Source organism: Simochromis diagramma, unplaced genomic scaffold (genome assembly GCF_900408965.1).
Source record: "Simochromis diagramma unplaced genomic scaffold, fSimDia1.1 OVJJ01000343.1, whole genome shotgun sequence".
NCBI lineage: Eukaryota > Metazoa > Chordata > Actinopteri > Cichliformes > Cichlidae > Simochromis > Simochromis diagramma.
In genome coordinates this window covers 5019784-5039313 of record NW_024386831.1, presented here as the reverse complement: position 1 = coordinate 5039313, position 19530 = coordinate 5019784, and the positions used below count along the sequence as shown (strand labels likewise).

At 39.5% G+C, this 19530-nt stretch overlaps 1 protein-coding gene across 5 annotated transcripts in view; it reads left to right on the top strand.

Moving 5' to 3' along the window:
- The window catches only part of spegb (striated muscle enriched protein kinase b), a 41102-nt gene that overhangs the window by 2464 nt on the left and 19108 nt on the right, over window positions 1–19530 (top strand). For 2 of the 5 annotated variants that reach the window (XM_040027635.1, XM_040027634.1), the window contains exons 2-20: window positions 7998–8084; window positions 8635–8701; window positions 8866–10409; window positions 10548–10691; window positions 10793–10975; window positions 11914–12080; window positions 12333–12421; window positions 13239–13414; window positions 13662–13922; window positions 14029–14187; window positions 14754–14943; window positions 15051–15280; window positions 15851–15970; window positions 16186–16290; window positions 17642–17848; window positions 17930–18053; window positions 18395–18567; window positions 19047–19159; window positions 19334–19502. In XM_040027635.1, coding sequence (XP_039883569.1) covers window positions 7998–8084; window positions 8635–8701; window positions 8866–10409; window positions 10548–10691; window positions 10793–10975; window positions 11914–12080; window positions 12333–12421; window positions 13239–13414; window positions 13662–13922; window positions 14029–14187; window positions 14754–14943; window positions 15051–15280; window positions 15851–15970; window positions 16186–16290; window positions 17642–17848; window positions 17930–18053; window positions 18395–18567; window positions 19047–19159; window positions 19334–19502 — 4308 coding nt within the window. Of the gene's footprint in view, window positions 1–3709; window positions 4618–7997; window positions 8085–8634; window positions 8702–8865; window positions 10410–10547; window positions 10692–10792; window positions 10976–11913; window positions 12081–12332; window positions 12422–13238; window positions 13415–13661; window positions 13923–14028; window positions 14188–14753; window positions 14944–15050; window positions 15281–15850; window positions 15971–16185; window positions 16291–17641; window positions 17849–17929; window positions 18054–18394; window positions 18568–19046; window positions 19160–19333; window positions 19503–19530 lie in introns of those variants that run through there. The other 3 variants (XM_040027637.1, XM_040027639.1, XM_040027636.1) reach the window with 3 other exon arrangements.

Genomic DNA, 19530 nt, shown 5'->3' with positions numbered 1-19530 from the left:
ATATATTACATGTGGCATGCATTTACGTGAGCAAAGATGTCAGAACCATCTCTCCTGGATACACTGTACTCACTTAAACATCAGTAAAGTTTGGAAGATTGAAAGTGTTTTCTGGTGGGAAAAGGGACTGGGTCCTTATATAACAGTTTTTCCTCGTATCAAAGAACAAGAGAGATTGTGCAAGCCTAGGACAAAAAAATGGGTTCTAAAAGAGTGGTGAAGTCTGCAAACTGGACAGCTGATCACAAGAATTGTTTGTAGTGTAGGCAGCGAAAAAATACTGCAGCGTATAACATTTCCTTTCCTACATAAATATTGAATGCTTGGACACTGTCCACAAAAAGATACACAAAACTGCGCAACAGGATCTCACAACCAGGCTGTTAAACTAAACAAGTCTTGGTTGAGTCTCAATTTCTGTTTGATTGTTGGAAAAAATATAATTGGCCTTTAGTTTTAAAAATCCAGAAACCGCACATTAATCTGCAACATCATACGATATATCGCAGAAAAAACAAACCAGTGTCACCACCTCATTAACAAACTGTATGTATCAGAGAAACCAACACATTTAGAGATAAATAATGACCATAATGCAGAAGTCCTATTACATCCCTATCACATGATACAGTATGACAATGTTTACAGCAATCACATTGCAAAAAATGTGCTTTCATGTAAGCAGGCAACACAATATTCACATGAATGTTCATGTTTCATGTGATCAGTTTAACAATTGTGGAACCGTTAGCTGGACGAGAGCTTTGTCAGCATTTACAGCCTGTGAGGACTAAACAAGTCCTGTGCTGCTGGGCTTTTTATGCTGGGAAGTTTTCATTTGTCGCTCCATTTTAACCTTCACTTTGATTCAGCTCTCTTCTTCTCCACCATGTTCGTAGTCTACAGCTGTCCCATCACTCAATGATCCGGCCTGAACCTTTTCCCTCTCTCTTTCTTTCCCTCTCTCTTTCTCTCCCTCTCCCACCTCTTCCTCCGTCTTTGAAAATGTCTCTCTGTCCCGCCCCCCTTGTCCACCAACTCTCCCTAGTTATTTATACAGTGGAATGTGCCAGGCCTTAGATTTTTCTGATGTTAGCAGGCCAGCGTCTCTCCTGTTACACAGGAAGACATCACTGCTAATTTTAGCCCAGCCCTGCATGACCCACCAACACACGCACACTGATCAGGAAAAGGTACGCGTTTGAATCCACATCATCTAAATATACAACCAAAAAACTGTCTGCCACATGCTGAATGATGTCATGCCTTTTTCCTTATTTAGTTTTTGCCTTTAATTAGGCAGTTGATTTATTGTATTTACTCAGTAGCTGCATATTTACACATCCAGACACGGGGCCACAATAGCATTGATTCGTGTATTTCTGGCCACCTGCTATTAAGCTCCTATTAGCTTAGTCATTGCCATCTCCAGTGTGAAACATCTGACTCTTAGCTGCTAACTTAGTCTGTCATTTGGTGCCAGGCAGGTCGTATCAAAGCTTATGGGGTTCTTTACACCTTTGCTATGAAACCAAACAATAAGCTGAAAGATGCTCGAAATATTTGCAGCGTTCTTTATTTTCTATTTTTGCTATTTTATACACAACACACATCTATTATCACCTTTTATGACAGTAAAGCAGCCAAACAGTTGCTCTTTGACACATCCAGCAGATACAGAACATTAGCTTTCATTTTGATTTATGTCTCAGGAAGCAGGAAAAACACTAAAAACATAAGGTGAGTGAATCACTTTGGTCACTGGCTGATAGTGATTTGATTTAGAAAGGTGTAGTGCCTGTCTGAAGCTTAAATGATACTGCTTGGCACTGCCTACATCTGGGAACATTAGCTGTCGCCACAGAGTGTGACGGTGGCCTTTTTCCAGTATGTTTGGATAGTTTCCTCACCGTGTTGTCTTCCTCCTAGACCTTGAATGTGAGTGAACAGGTGGAGCCACAGTTACACTGTGGAAATCCCCTACAGCGCCGTGTTGCTTCATAAGTACATCAACAAATTATTGTGTTTTTCAATGGACAGAAGGGCAGGTAAGGGGTTTATATGAGCTGTAAATGGTTTAGAATATTGGAGTCTGTTTGGTCAGAGTTTTTGAGTGTGTCAGTGATGTCTTGTTTCCATCCAGCTCATAAGAAATACAGAAGGACATCATGAGACGTAAATATGCACAAATGCTGATTTTTGTCCCAGGTCTTTAATTATTAAGGGTCTCAGAGACTAGTGACCATCTTCTAAAGTGTGTTCTGAAAATGATCTCACTCATAACTATTCTGTCTGATAAAAAGGCTTTTACCAAATATTAATTACAGTTGACTCATTTTATACACAGTCCAAGTATAAGCAGTATTAACACGAACAGTATGGTCACAAGTAAATATCAAATTAAAACATCCAGGAGGTGAATTTTTGTAGTTTACATTTTCTATGCATGTGCAAATTGAAGTTAATGGAAACAAAAAATTAAAGCTTTAAACATAAACAAATAGCTAGCTCTCTGGATTTCACTGCAATGTGCAAAAATATACTAGAGTCCATAGTGCACCCTTTAAAGATTTTTCAAGAGTCAAAAACCAAACACAGCTACAAACCATAATTCAGTGAATACATAATCCAAACTATGAAATATAATGAAACTGTGATTTCCATGTTTGAACAGAAGAAGGTGAAGTGATGGATAAGCAAAAGAACTTAGCAACCATTAGGAATCCACACATTATGAAAAGAGCTTAAATAAACTGGTTACTAACGGTGCTGGTCACATGGTCTTGGATATGTACTGGTGACAGTTTTCTAAATCTGAATTCCAGATGACAAACTGAATATAATGACTAAGAGTAAAGACCAACCAGTACAGGATCTTTAAGACCAATACTGATACCAACATTTGATTATTTAAAAACCCCAAAACTGATACGTTATCCAATATTTTTTCTTTTATAAACATAAACAGATGTTGTGTGTTCTTCTGCACATGTTGGTTATGAAAAGATGTTTTCTGCGTCAGAGCCTCCTTCTCATCAGCTCAAAACAGTCCGGCTGTTTTTCTCTGGCCTCTGGCATCAACAGGGTACTTTGCCCAGAGATCTGCCTCTTACTGGATATCTGCTCTCTCTGAATGCCAGACGTGGTTACATGGGGGAAAATTAAACAACCGTGCCATCTTCAGTCACTTAAATAACCTTTTACCCCATCCTGATGCACAGTTTGAACTTCAGTAAGCACTGAGTTGCTGCCATGTGATTGGCTGATTAGATATTTGCGTTAACAAACACGTGAACATGTGTTGCTAACAAAGTGACTGGTGACTGTACATTTACATAACTATTCTAGAATGAGCTGTTGTAGCACACAGCAAGTGTAAAAGCAAAGCGGCCCATGATTTCATGTCATTAGAGCGTGAGGTTAACGTCGAAGTCACACATGATATTCAGCTGCCAAGGAAACGAAAAGGCCCGAGGTTACATAATCAACAGACCATGTAATTAAGCCCGAAAGGTGGCTCCGATAATGAAAGTGCTCACTACATTTGCTTTGCATTTGTGATCTGCAATCATTAGTAATTATATGAACTATTATCTTAGTAATATAGACTTTATTCTGCACTCTCACACTGTCATTTTGCTGAGAGTACTGTGTAATCATGTGTGAACTGAAATGTTATTTTAAGCATGTTTCTGTGTACTGATTTATTCTACTGTGCAAGCAGGTATTGTTTCAATTGATTCAAACTGTACTAAAGATAGAATATTAACTGCAATTACTACGTCAAAACAATAAAGTATTATGAGCAGTTGAAATTGTCATGTGGAAAAACAACAATCTCTAGCAGTGAGCAAAGCTTGTGCAGTCAGTTAAAGCAGCCAGTAGGCTAACACATTTTCTGTGAGCTCGAACAGTGCTCCAGCAATGCAGAGGAGTGAGGAGGTCCCTTTTAGCTGTTGCGGCGATTCTCCCCCTCTCTTCCAACAACACAACATCGGCTCATTATACCCGTTGATGAAAAAGACACAGACACATGGGGAGGAAGGGAAACATGAAAAATGTCAACCAGTGCTGTAGAACACTGATCTCAAGAGGGCTGGATCACTCCCACTGGTTTTTCTGCCTATCGGTGTGCACTGCCTGTGGGGTGGAACGCAGCGGGGGAAGATGCTTACGCTGTCGCTGGCTATTGTGTGGACAGGGGGGCTCCCTCAGAGTGCATGATATGCATTCAACAGACATTTCCACCTGCGGACGGAGGTCTCTGCTCTGTGCTTTTCAGAAACGGATTCTCTCACAAGAGCTGCTGAGACTCTGACTTGTTACGTAATGGACCAAAGTGCCTTTTCTTTTCATTTTTCTTTCCGTTTTAGTGAGGAGCTTTTGTCTGCATGTTAGGAGAATTACAATATGTAATAAGTTCAGTCCTTTTTTTTAATAGAAATTGCTCATGTTTTCTTAGAAAATTTGCTCAGTTAGGCGTGTAGTAATGGCTCGGAGCCCCCAGTGTATCTCGGGGAATACCCTGCTGCTGTGTGTAAGCCAAGACAAAAAATACCTGTCGAGGACATACCAGCAGTGGCTATGAAAAAACATTCAGACCAAAGAACAAAAAAGGCAAGTGCTATTTCAATTTATCTTTCTCTTCTTCCTGCAGTGATTTAACCTTCATCTGTGAATAGAGCATTAAAGCGCCGTAAAATATTTCATTTAAAATGCTGACACCAACATTTTATAAATATTACTGTTGAACTGACCACACTGTTGTTTCAGCTGACAGTGGCAGAGGCAATGGTGCTGCTTAACAGAGCTCACTCTGCAAGCCCTTAATTGAGAAGGAGCAGTGTTACTGTGAGCTATAACCAACTAGAAACTCAGTCAACCTCAAAGCTCTTCCGTAGCTTTGAACTTCAGAAAACTACAGGAGAGTCTCACTAAAAGTTTCACTAAAATTCTTCCATGCAGTACTGCGATGTTGAGAGGAAACTTCCAGAACTACTTGTTATACTTAAGGGCTCTTTGGTGTTATTTGGTGTGCACTTTTATGTCTATTTGTGCACCAGCAAACGGGTAGCAACTGTAACCCAGATGTAGGGGTGGCCATTAGGGGGCCACTACAAATATTGGGGTGGCACACCAAAAACAGAACAATGCAGGGGCGCAGCGGAGGGGAGGGGGTGACGATGTGAAATAATGAGACATACGAAGTGACACAATACGAATGACAAACATCATATATGCAGGAAGAAATAACAAGTTTATGTTTCAACTCATTGTAGGGTGTCTTCCTCTCTCTTGTGCGCACGTTTATTTAAACTATTACCAACATAGGGTCTTGCCGAAAAAGGGGCAGTGGGAGGGCCAGCAGTTTTTTTTTGGGGATGCCTGCTGGCCCCCCTGGCCCCCCTTGGTGACACCCCTGCCCAGACAATCATTTATATTCTACCTCCTCTAACAGATTTCACAGTGACACTAAAAATATTCTTGACAATTATTAAATTGGATTTTGGAAACTGTAAGTTAAGCTCTGGTTTTTTTTCTGAGTGACAGGCTCATGTACTGTACTGTTCTGAGACTACAGCATGATTGATAATACCCTGTGCAGTCAGTCACAGTGTTATTAACTGTCAGTTACTAAAAGAGTTATAAAATCACTGTCAGCAGGGATTTAATATTGTCTGCTTCTCATGTGCAACCAATCAGGGACTTCCTCGGCTTATTCATTTGTCTATCATCTAACTTAGGTTCACAGTAGATATTGGGTAAGAGGCACAGAGGAGAGGTTGCTAGTCCACCGCAGAGCCAACATAGAAAGACATCACTGCTCCACCTTGACTTCAAACAAGATATTATGACATGCTAATTTTATACTACAAGCTAGTTTTATAAGGAATGCAAAAAAATGATACTGGAGTATATTTTCGTAATAAAAATATCCCGATTATAATTCACATTCATTCAGTTATATTTAATTAAAACATAAGTGACTTACTGGAGTCACTGCATAATGACTCTTCATGGCATGGTGGCACTTATCAAATGAACGAGGCGAATTGAAAAGAAGTTAATTAACTTGGGATGAAGAAGAAGAAGCACAGAAAAGTGAATCTGAGACCTCATTGAACTGTCCCAAGATTAAGACTGAATGATAATGGTACAACACATACACTGATACCATAAAATGGCTAAATATCATTTCTGTGTTTTGTCATTTTGGGGTATATTTTATGGATAAGTGGAAGAGGATGGGTGGATAGAGGGATGGTATATTTTAGTGTTGTGAAGAATGATTATTGCCTTGCAATATATCAAAGAGGACAGGTGCTGAAGTTGTATTTCTCATCTTTGAGGTGAGCGATTAAAGTGTCAAAGAGAAGGATAGCATTGCTTAATATAATGACAGAGTACAAATACATTAATGTTACCTGAGCTCCTCAAACCTGGAATGTCTACAAAGGACCAAAGTCATAGTCGATGAATTGTTATTGAAATTAATACAGGAAAAAAATGTAATACTTACATTTTTTAGTAGAGCTTCTCCAAAGGATACAGGAACATGTATTTCACATAAAAGGAAGTCCATATTTGCACCCTGTTATTATGTTTCCCTAGACCTAACAAACCATATAGTTTTATTTATTTATTTATTCAAGCCTAAACAAGCATCGCATGAGAAAGTTAGTTGACGTAAAGGGCACAGCAATACATTTTCAATTATTTAATGTATGTTTGTGTAAATTTTCAGTAGTTTAGTCTTGGACAAAATCAGCGGATTCGAATGACTGCTTTGGAAAAATAATGTGTCACACTGAGAAATATGATGTTATACTGTGTAATAATACTCTTTACAATGTTGTGTCTGTGTGAAAGTGTTTTACTTTGAAATGTAAAATTATGTTATGTGATATTAATATTGCATGAATGTGCAGTGTAGCTAAATATAGATTCAATAGCTGTGAGTAGGACTCTAAGCTTTTCTGTGTAGTTTATAGCTGACTTTTTTCTGTCTGCTGATTTCAAACAAGCCTGTTTTTGAAAACATTTTTCCACCATTTCCATTGTGGCCAGCGTTACCCTGTAGTGTTCTTTTACTGCAAGAGAACAAGAGATAGCTTCTGTTATTTATTTATTTCATTTTTTTTTATAAGTGGTTCCACCTACTGTGAAGCAAACACCTCATGAGAGCTGCTGGGATGCCAGTGACTCAATACTGCTTTCTATTTTGAGTCCTACCAATGACTGAATTTTCTCTCAGCCTGTGAAGAACAGTCATATTTATCAGATAGTACAGCTGGAACAGTTTTTTAGGTTTAAAGAGGATACATTTCTGCTGAAAATATGAACACACTTGTAGTTATTTTCTTCTTGTATTCCCTTCCTTGAAATAAATTTGCTGATGTCGTTGAAGTAATTATGGGTGACAAGACTCAGCTACAATTCAGCTGTAACAAATTTAGTATATTCAGCTTAGCTGTGCTAATGAGACCCTGGGGGCGTCAACTCATCAAGTAGAACAACTACATTATATTATGAAATTCAGTTAAGTGCCACAGAAAATTTCAGTGGCATTACATAATTTCCTTTGGTATAAAGAAAGTATTCTGATTCAGATTGTTAGTCCCCCCACTTCACCCCCAAAAGGGGGTCAGCAAAATCACTTCAGTTTCTTTCACCAAGCATCTCCATAAAGTGAACTGAACATGATAAGGTAATAGTGACGATATCCTGTCCACTGTCTGTTACATCTTTTGTTTCCACTGCAGAAAGACAGCTTTCCATTGTTGCCAAACAACATCACAGATGGTGCCATGCTTCATTTAGTAAATAGTTTTAGATTGTCCTTACTTTTATTTTCTGCTTTTTTTACAAGTATGCTTTCAAATGCACTTTTATTTTCTCACCAAATAATGTTCTTCACAAACTGGTCTAGTTGAAATGTGATTACATCACAAGTAATTTTCCATTTTTTTCCATTTATTTTGTTTTATTTATTTCAGATTCTGAAACAACAGAAGATGAAGGTGGAGACCAATATGAGACCAAAGAAGATAGCGGGGATGTTGAGGACCAGGCTGTGCCTGCAGGTATGAACTGTTTCTGATTTCAATCATTAATTTGCATCAGTGCTTACAGGATGGTACTGAGACCTGCTATGAGGTTGTACGATAGTAGTACCAACAACAAGAAAGAAAATGGAGCTGAAGGCAATCGCATGAACCTAATGAGAAATAACAGTTTTCATTTCCATTGTTTTTTTTTTTCTCTAGTTTTCTTTTTGGCTACTTCTGACACAGAAACAAACATGTCTGTCTGTCTGTCTGTCTGTCTAGATCTATCGATATAGATCTATCTATATATATATTGTGTACTTTTTGTGTTGGAGGTCTTTCTCTCCTTCACTCTTTTGCTCTCCTTGTATGTCTGATCAGGGAAATAACTGTCTTTTTAGAACCTCAGTTCTCCACAGTGGTTACCAGCAGTGTTCTATACAGATGGCAGAGCCTGCAGTGATACAGCAAGTCACTTCATCCAGTGTTTACATAGAAATATTATTTGGTGGAGATTTGAACATGAATACCTGACCTAGAATTTTTGCCATACAAATGTGTTAATGCATCTCTTCTTTCACACGAAACACAGTGATGGAAAAATGTGCCGAGGATGTCAGTAAAACACATGGACATGAAGATCACTCTAACAGGCAAGTAAAAAACATACAGCATTGATGGTAACCCCAACAATTACAGTAAAAAGAACTTTGTGTGTTAACTATACTGCTGGACTTGAATTCAGTGATGAGTAAGGTTGTAAATTAGCAACAGCTTCCTAATTTTAACAGATTTTTCCTCACATCCTCTATTTCAGGAGCCAGTCTGAGGATTTTTCAAGAGAATCTCCCACACAAGTTCTCCCACCCCCATCTCCAAGACTGGTCAAACGCACCTCCACCTCTCCAATGCCAAGTCGCTCTGGTTCAACTACTCCTCTTAGCTTGCGGAAGAAAACCGTTGTGCCAACTGAATACCAAGACACCGTGCCCGGGGAGTTTGAAGAAAAGGTTAAGCAGCCAAAATCTGTGTCCCAAAGTAACACCCAAGATTCCCGACCACAGACTCCACTGAGTGAATATTCCAAGAAAGAATTTACTCTTAGACCCTCTCCAAAGCTTACAAGGGCTAGTTCAAAGGTTTTTGAGAAGGTCCGTGACTTAGAGGAGCGGAGACGGAGTCTTGATATTCCAGAAGGTTCCATTTCGGGAAGATCCTGGGCAGGGTTCAATCGGGCTGGATCTGTGGATTCAGATGATGGAGGAAGCCGTTTGGGTATCTCTAGAGAAAGTTCAAGGGAAGATCTTAGGGAAGCTCTAAAAGAAGATGCTGCTGAACGAAGGTCTATGTTTAAACAGAGAGCAGCTTCGCTGGAAGAGAAACCTCGCTACTCTCAAAAAGTTCAGGACATTGAAAACAAGTTCACTGAGGAGCTCCAACGCATTAAAAAGCTTGTTGGTAAACCTCATCTGAAGAAATCGTTTTCAACTGAACAGCTAACCCTGAAGGTCAAGCAGCGCCAGCCTTTTAGGAAAATTGAACCTATTCCTCCTCAGGTCCTGCAAAAGCTCCAAGAAAGGGAACGAGTCCAGTGGGCAAAAGAACAGAGAGAAAGGGAACTAAGTAAGCAACCGATGCAGCAACAGCAGCAAACACAACAAGAGCAGAAATCTCAACCTCAAAAGACAGCAGACACTGGTTTAACAGCTGTACCAGTCAGTAGAGTTGGAGAAGTTGCAGGCACCCCAGAGTCAATGCAGTTATCTGACTTACCTGGACAACGATCGGTGAGAGAATTCAATAGAGTCAGTCCTGTTACAGAAATTATTCAACGATCATCATCACCAGCAATATATAATCAACACAGGGAAGATTCACCAAGCAGAAATGTTACAGAGATGACATTGCGCAAAGTTGAACGAAGGCCACCGAGTCCTCTTGTACAAAGGGTATCTCGAATGCAAGAATCCCCACACATCCAAGAGTCTCCTGTACAAACATCGCAAAAGGATGAGACTTCGGGGAGAAAGACACCAATAGAAGTTGCAGTAAGAAAAATTGAAAACAGACCTGAGAGTCCTCTGGTACAAAAAAGGCCCATCATTGTGCAAGATCTTGCCCCTTCAAAAGCCCCAAGAATATCACCAAGCTCTCCAACAGAGGAGAAAATGGAAGTGGAACTTTCTAAACCAATCTCTAAAATTAAGGTACCTACAATTATTGTTGAAGATGAAAAAATGGAAGAGGATGTTCCTGTAAGCACAAGTGAGCCTAAACAGAAGCGTGCTGGTGCCAAAGAGGGACAACAGCAAAAGTCCAGAGGAAAGAACCGTCGTACACGACCCCTGTCTCCAGAGTTAGGTTAGATTTGTTCTGTTTCTTTTGTAAGCTTTTTTGTGGTAATGTTTAATAAAGTGACTTTCTCTGTCCTCTAGTGTCATTTTTGTAATTTGAGCAAAGGAACAAAAATCACTTTAAGTTTGTCTCTTGTCTGTGCAGATTCTTCAGATGATTCTTATGTGTCTGCTGGAGAAGACCCCATGGAGGCTCCTATGTTTGAGTTTCCCCTCCAGGATACTGTAGCATCTGCTGGTGCAGATGTACTGCTAAGAACTATAATTGCTGGAACCCCTAGCCCTGAAGGTAATTTTTTGTAATTTTTATTTCAACAGCAAAACCCTTAAAGGTAACTTTGAATCAGTTGATGGAGAGGTGGATTTATTTCGTTTTCTTCTCTGTTTAAGTCACCTGGACTAAAGACAACACTGAGGTCACTGGGATTGCAAATTATGCAGTCAAAGTGGAGGGTGAACGACATAGTCTTCTCATCAGATCAGCTAAAATAAGTGATGGGGGAAGATACTGTGTAACTGCTGTTAATCAGATGGGAAGAGCTTCAAGCAGTGCCACTCTTATAGTTAAAGCAGGTAAGTTTATGTTTTGGGACATGAGACCAAAAGCATCGCAAAGGCCTGTCTGACTGAGGCTTAAGGAACATCCATATCTATACATACATCCATAATCTCTTACCCAACGAAGCATGCAGCCTATCTAGGTGGACAATGGGCAAGTAGTGGGGTACACTCCGGACAGGTTGCCCGTCCATCACAGTGCTAACACTGACACAACTATTCATTCTCTCATCCACATTTAAAGCCAATTCAGAATCACCTAATTAAACTAACATGCATTTCTTCGAACTGCAACAGGAAGCCAGAATATCTGGAGAAAACCAACACAGCTATTGGGCGATCATACAAACTCCACACAGAAAGGCCACGTCAGTTATTATATTAAACTTTTATTGTAGTCGCTCAGAAATTGAACAGGACATTTATCACTCCCCCTACACTAGTATAATATGCAGCCTAATCAAAAAAAAGGTAAATGTACTAAGCAGTAATTTCCAGTTTACAGTATTCATTTTCAGAGGCCATTTTTGTCGTCTTAAAAATCATCTCGTAGTCTCTTCCCACGTTGGCATTGTATTTCTCTCCTGGCTCCCTTGTCATTATCTCTCTCAGCGAAATGTGTGCGCCATATATTCCAGCTGAATAACCTCACTTATAGTTACCATGGAAACTCAGAGGCAAAACTGAACCTATAAAGTGCCCAATGAGGCTCAGTGGCTCCACTCACTGTGAATCCACCATTGTTTAGATTTCACATTTGGCATCTTAGGTTCTAAATGTGTTTTAAACAGGAGGGATGTTTTATTCAATATGTGAACTCTTTTAAATCCCCATGTACTCTTTCAGTTTTGCTCTCAGTAAAAAAAAAAAAAAATGTATAAATGGGACTTGATTGTTAAAAAAGGTATCAACGTACGACAATGATTATAATAGTACAATTTCTGGCTTTGCAGATTCTGTGCAGGAACCAAAGGGAAACTTGGGTGTTCCTATGGATATCAGCAGCCCTATTACATCTGATGAAGAGTACCTCAGCCCCATGGAAGAAGTCATGGACTTTGGAGGGCCAGAGCCAAGGCGAACTATTGACACACATTTTAGGAAACCCCCTGCATTCTTGGTGAGACTGTGCAGGGTTCATTGGATAAATCTACTTAATTAACTTTGCCCTTTAGTGTGACCATAGTATGTTAATCGAACAGTGGCAACAATACTGCATGGAAATATGTTCCATACTAAGCATTCTATCAATATTAATTTTCCCTTAATAAATGTATTATCTGCTGTGTGATCACTCCATCAACACATCTCTCATAAAACTTACAGGTGAAATGCATCTCTAAGCGTCTAACTTGCATTAAATTTTAAACAGGTAACAATGAGTGATCAAGCTGTCATTGAGGGACAGGAAGTCACCATGTCTGTCCGAATAAGTGGACAACCCAAACCTATGCTGTATTGGTAGGTCCCCCCCTCACTTCACCAGTCTACTTAAACTCATTGCTTCTATAAGATATGGACAGCACAAACCATGAGGAAACATGAATGCATAGTTTGTTTTTGAGCATGGTCCTTTAATTCATTAAAGGAGGTGGAAACTTAAAGTTTTAAAGTCAAAACTTTTAAATTGATTTTTTATTGCATGTGATGCTTTTGCATACCCCCATGCTTAATCAGTGAAGTGATCTTACGATGTAGAGATGAGATCATTTCCTTTTCCTGTTGCAACGTTAACTTGGTGATACTTTTCTTCATAAGAGTAGTCACTGTAGTTGGTTTTAAGTTAGTCTCATATAGCTGCAAATGCAAAAGTTATATCAAAGTAAAGCACAAAAAAGGAAATAAATGTACAAATAAATTTTAGAGCTAAAATATGGTATCCAAATATATGATTTAATTGAAAATAGCACTCTCTGTAAATGTGTTTTAATAGAAAAGTGACAGCACAACAGTTAAAAAAGAGAAATTTACATACTGCTTTTGGTCTTTTTGTGGGGTTCTTTTAATGCTAAATTTAACATTACGGCTAATAATGCCAGTCTTATTTTTTTAATGTAGCTGACAATAAACGGCTGAGTCATTCATGCAGGTTTTGTCATAAGAGTTAGTCATGAATCTAAAGAGACAATAGCAGAAAAGACAATGTATTCCACCCCCTAATGTGGTGGGACAAAACGTGTGCTTGACCATCCTTTATTGAAAAACTGAAATACAGTGTATGAGTAATTTACCTCTTGTTGAAAAATATAGAAACAATTGGTCCCATGTGCTCTTGTAGGCTGAGGGACAGAGTGACGGTAAAAACAGGCCCACGTCACATTGTACGTGAGATGAAGGACGGCGCCTTTGAAATGACAATCAAGTCGGCAGTGAAGTCGGACTCTGGGATTTACACTTGTAGGATTATTAATGAGTATGGGACGAAGCAGTGTGAAGCAAAGCTGGAGGTGAAAGGTATGTGTTTTTCTGCTTGTTTAAGAATGCATAAATCGACATTTCGCTCTTGTTCACCGATTAATTATGTCCGTGTCAGTTTTGGGGAAGTAATTTTGTTCTACATTGTAATGAAATGTCTCCAATTCCTTTACCATAGTTCCACGTGACTAAAAACATAAACAGAGGGCTGGAACTACTTCACAACATCACCGTTTTTGTATCACTTAACAGCAATCTTCAGAAAATGTACTTTATTTATATCCAGCACCACCAGTGGAGCCAGGTCTCGCAGTTATCCGGGCAGTCAGGGACATCACAGCCAAGGCTGGAGAGACTGTTTTGTTTGAGTGTCACGTCATTGGACCAAAGGACACGGATGTGGACTGGCTTGCAGATGGGAAACTGATCCAGCCAGCATTGCTCAACTGTAAAATGCACTTTGATGGAAGAAAGTGCCGCCTGCTGCTTAACTCTGTACATGAAGATGACAGCGGAACATACATGTGCAAACTCAGCACAGCTAAAGGTAAGTGTCAAGGATATATCCCACATGCATGATGCGAAACTTGAAGAAGTATATTTATCACTTCCAATTCTTTTTCTACTTAAGAGATATTTTTTTCATTTTTTAGAGGAAGTGACCTCATGTGGCAAACTCAAAGTCATCCCCTCCCTCGAACCTCTCTTTACTCGCAATTTGGATGTTTTGGAAGTAATTGAGGGGCGCAACGCTCGATTTGACTGCAAAGTCAGTGGGACGCCACCTCCTAAAGTCAGCTGGAGCCACTTTGGTAGGAACATACTTATACTCCTCTAGGTTGATGACGCTGTCACTTATACACACACTCCTTCTGTGGGCAGTGCAATAACCCCTGACTTCATTTCACCCTAACTGGTCGCAGCAGATGGCCCCGCCCCTCCCTGAGCCTGGTTCTGCCAGAGGTTTCTTCCTGTTAAAAGGGAGTTTTTCCCTCCACTGTCACCAAAGTGCTTGCTCACAGGGGTCATGTGATCGTTGGAGTGTTCTCTTTTTTCTTTGTATCACTGAATTTCACTGCCAACTGACGATTTTAGCCTTATTTCTTAATCTGATGGTAAATCAGATATAAAATCAACTGTCAAGTTTTAATTAAATTGTCGCTTAATAGCAAGCAAAAAGTGAAACTTTTTTGGAACATCTAATTAATTATAAACACAAAATCTCTTACTGACTTTTGCATTCTTTATCATTTGGTGTTTTTAATTATCTCTGATCAATCACTTATCTTTAAAGTTTTACTGGGTAAACTTGTAGCTTAGCTTACTTATGCTCCTCCAATATAAAACCATATGGATATGTTTTCCTTTTTCCCTTTAGATCATTTACTTACAGAAAGTGAGGACATTCGTATTCTTCAGGAGGGTGGCCGCCATTCTCTCGTCATTTCTCACGTGACCAGCGATGATGAGGGTTTTTACACTGTCAGAGCCCATAACAGTCATGGCGAGGCAGAGAGCTCTGCTGAACTTTACATACAGGAGCCACGTCCAGCCATCTCCTCACAGATGTAAGAGTGTTTGATTTTCTCTGGATCACGTGTGCTTTTTGAAATTCCGCTTGAGCTCCCAGTGGTGTTCATTGTTACCTATCCAATTCTTCTTCTCATCACTTCAGGGCTAAATTGGAGAAAATGCCCTCCATACCTGAAGAGCCAGAGGTCCCAGAGAATGAGGTGGAGCGTTTCACCATGCCTGACTTCATCAAACCCCTTTATGACCTGGATGTGATTGAGGGAAAAGAGGCTGTGCTCAAATGCAAAGTGGCTGGTTTGCCGTATCCAACTATCGCCTGGTTCCACAATGGAAAGAGGATTGAAAGCACAGAGGACAGAAAGATGACACAGTGTAAGTTTTGCAGAATGGATTTATATTCATCTGATATTTATTTCCATCCTTTGTAATTTATTTCAAATTCCTTTATGTATGATTTTCTTTTCTGCAAACTCAAACAAATATTTTTTTTATTACTTCATTTAAAAAAGAACTGCTTGTATTAAGCAGGTATAATAACCAGACAGTTTGTTTATTACTGATCTAGCGGTAATAATCAGAACCAAAGACTTCTTTATTGAGGAAGTGATTTTATCATTCCCTTTTTGCTTCCCTGTTTGCTTCTTCATTGCCAGGATCATTGCGACAGTTACTTCTGTGCTTCAGCAGCAAATCATTTCAACTACCTTTAATCTACAAAGACCAATTTTCAAAAACGAGGGTGCTGTCCTCTTTCTTGTTGCGTGGAGCAAAAGCACACAGAATTTCATTGTGAGATCAGGGTTTAATTAAATACAGAGAGTGTCGTTATTCTATAGCTGCTACACTGAGCACTTACACCCCTGAATGAATCCACACTGCCTCAGTCTTCCTTGTCTGTGTCGTGTAAAACCGAGTAAGCCAAGCCGCTTTCTCCTGTTGCAGTTCGTGATGTTCACAGCCTGGTCATCCGCTCTGTGTGCCATGCCCACGGTGGTGTCTACAAGAGTGTCATCTCTAACAAAGTTGGGAAGGCCACCTGCTATGCTCATCTCTACGTTACAGGTAATTTTTTTTTTCTTCTTCCTCAAGTGCTTTGAGGAAACTCTCATTCTGATTTGATGCTATATAAATAAAATTGAACTGAATTGAACGCTCTGGAGAAAGAAACATGTTTTGATTACACAACCGTACTCAAGTACACCTTATAGATTGATGCTGCCCCATGCCGCACCACACCAGAGAAAAATACAGCTGCCTAAATCCACTGTCATTTTCAGACATCCTCCCTGACCCACCTGATGGGACTCCAGTCATAGAATCCATTACTGGCAAAACCATCACCTTGAGCTGGAAGAAACCAAGGAGGCTGGACCCTTCCATTGGTAAGCAAAAACATTGTCACATGTGCTATATTCAAGAGACAAAACAAAATATTCCTTATTCTTAAGTTATTTATTGTTTTACACATTTAATGCAGAACATTCTCTAAGGTCTCTTTCAGACATGCATTTTAAAATATTTGTGTCTATCTCATCTTTCCATGAAAGTCTGACAGATTGTAATCTATCGCTTTCAACATGGAACAGATCTGAGCTGAGGGCCATTTGATCATAGACTGAATGTAAAAGATGGTCCTCGCTTCTAGGTCTAAAAAGTGAAGCCAGTGCATTCTTTCTAATGTCCAGCAGAGGGCAACAGTTCTGGTTCCAAAAAAAACACTGGGTTGTCTAAAACAGTGGTCCCCAACCCCCGGGCCACGGACCGGTACTGGTCCGTGAGTCGTTTGGTACCGGGCTGCGAGAGTTGAGGCTCGGTTGTGAAATTTATGGTTTTTATCGGTTTTTAGCGTTATTTTTTTGCAATTGTTTTTATCATTAACGCTCAGTTTCCCTCGGTCTTTTTCCTTGTGTTATGAATAAATCTTTTTTTTATTTTGTACCGGCACTGGTTTTATTTTGTTGTATTTATCCGCGACACCTTAAAGGTCCATGAAAATATTGTCGGACATAAATGTTCCGTGGTGCAAAAAAGGTTGGAGGCTGCTGGTCTAAAAGACTATGAGCAAATTATCCCATTTCTCAGTTTCTCTGTTTTATGACCTCAGTATAAGATTTACATGATGCGTTTATGGTCTCATTTGCTACTTTTCTGTCTTATTAATAATAATAATAATAATAATAATAATACATTTTATTTAAAAATGGACACTGTACACAGCAGAACAAAGCAAGCATAAAAACAGGCAGTTTACAAAATCATAAAACATAAAATAGATTTAAAATAGGAGAAGGGAAAAGGTTATGTGGGATAAGCTATTAAGCTAAGCTCTTTTTTTACTTAATGATTTTACTGATTTATTTATTTTATTATTTAAGTTTAAGTTTTCACAATATTCATTTTGTAAATTGTAGTGCCCAAATGTGTCCGAATGAAAGAAAACAAAATGTTTGACAAATGGCCAGGCTGTGAGTGTGATGTGTTCTTTCATTTCTGGGTAAGACTTACTCATCTCTGGTTTTACAGCTGGGACACTGAAACAAGCAGCAGATTTCATTATGAAAAAACATCAAGAATAAATGCTAAAAATAACATACTGACACACTGTAAGGTGCTCCAGTTTTTACAATGTTGTACTTTATGTACTTACTTCATATACTGCGTGATATAAAAAGGAATCATTGACCCAAAGCATTTTGAATCAAAAGCCTTTTTTTTTTTTTTTTTTTCTTCCAGATCCCAGCTCTTTGATGTACGCCATCCAACAGCAAGCCTTAGGCTCCATCCAGTGGATCATCATAGCGTCAGGCCTGAAGGAGACAACTTACACCATCACAACACTCTCCAAAGGTGTGCGCTATGCTTTCAGGGTACTCACCATCACCTCCAAGGCTTTCAGCAAGCCCTCACCAGCTACTGACCCAGTGCAGCTCCTGGACAGAGGTAGGTTTGACTTTATAGATCATCCATCCATCCATCCAGAACAAATCTGTTAAATATTACCTCTGTGGTTTATGTCTTCAGGTCCTTATGTGCAGGAGGCTCCAGTGATTATCGATAAGCCAGAAACTGTATATGTGATGGAAAACCAGTCGGTCACTATCTCAATGACTCTCAATCATGTTAATGCTTCAGTCATCTGGAAAAGGTTAGTTTCTGTCAGTACACTTCATTTTGTTGTTTTTAGAAAAAGAGAAACTCAAGGAAATGAATGAGTTTTACTAAAATTCAAATATATTCCTGACACATGAGAGAATCTAGTGCCGTTTGTCCCCTTTCTGACTTAGTACATAACAGGATACATGTACTGTTACTGGGAAGCATAAATACAGTATGACAGTATGCAAAGAGGCAGCTGCTTTATTCCCAGTGATTATCCAGGATTCCAGAGTAGTTAAGAAAGTCTATTATTATGTCCTGACTCAGTGACACTCTGCTGCCCTCCTTCCTACAAGTATCTGACCTGACTGAAAATGCTTTTGTTCCCAGGAGAGGAGTGGTCCTGGCCAACAAGCCAGGCCTATATGAGATGACAATGCCAGATGACGACCAGCACACGCTGAAGCTGCTGAAAGTGAAGAGCGCTGACATTGGAGAGATGGAGTTTGTGGCCTCCAATAAGTATGGCAGTGACAGCTGCAAATTCATTGTGGAGATGGCAGGTATAGATTTCAGGTAGACTGTGTGCATATAAATTATGAACATAGTCTCTGGGTTTAAAAGCAAAGCTTTTGTTGAAATGCAGTCTCTCTAATGGCCAGCAGGGGGCGACTGTTTCAAAAAGAAGTCGGATTGTTTAGAATTAAGGAAAATAGATTGCAAGACCTATGACTTCAGTTAACATGTTCCCTTAAGAGTTTATGTTTATAATGAGTTTATTCACTGGTGTTGATTCATCAGGTCTACAACATGATAATGATCTGAACTAGTGTCAAAAAGGAGGATGAAGTGTACTTTAGGGTGGACCTACTGTGAGTCCAGATCTCTGCTGTATCAGCATGAGTAGTCCCTCAGTTTCTCAGTCAGATCATCTCTGACATCTGCTTTCAGAATTCTACTGATGGACATATTTGGAGACTAAGTACAAAATAACTGCAAATAATTGCCTCAAAATTAATTGAACTTTGTACTGTCATTACAGCTCCACCAACATTTGAGACCATTATGGAAGATTTGGATGTTTGTGCTGGGGATACCCCTCGCTTTGCTGTGGTTGTGGAGGGCAAACCCATCCCTGACATCTTGTGGTTCAAGGTTTCCATCCATTATAGTGTTTAATACAATGGCCCTGCATGACTAGTTATTCTTTACTGGTTTCTCTGTGCTGTTAACTAAATTAGTGAAATGGGAAATAACCATAAGAGTTTTTAGGGAGTTTTTAGCAAACGCAAGACGACCCGCTGTAAAACGTAGCATATTTGCTTTCAGAATGATATCCTGCTGTCAGAGAGCAGTCATTACACGTTTGTGTACGATGATAATGAATGCTCCCTGGTGGTTCTAAATGCTCGTCCGGAAGACTCCGGGGTTTACACCTGCACAGCAAGGAACTTAGCCGGTTCTGTATCCTGTAAAGCTGAACTCACCGTTCATGAAGGTAAGAAGCCAGTCTGTCTGTCTGAGGT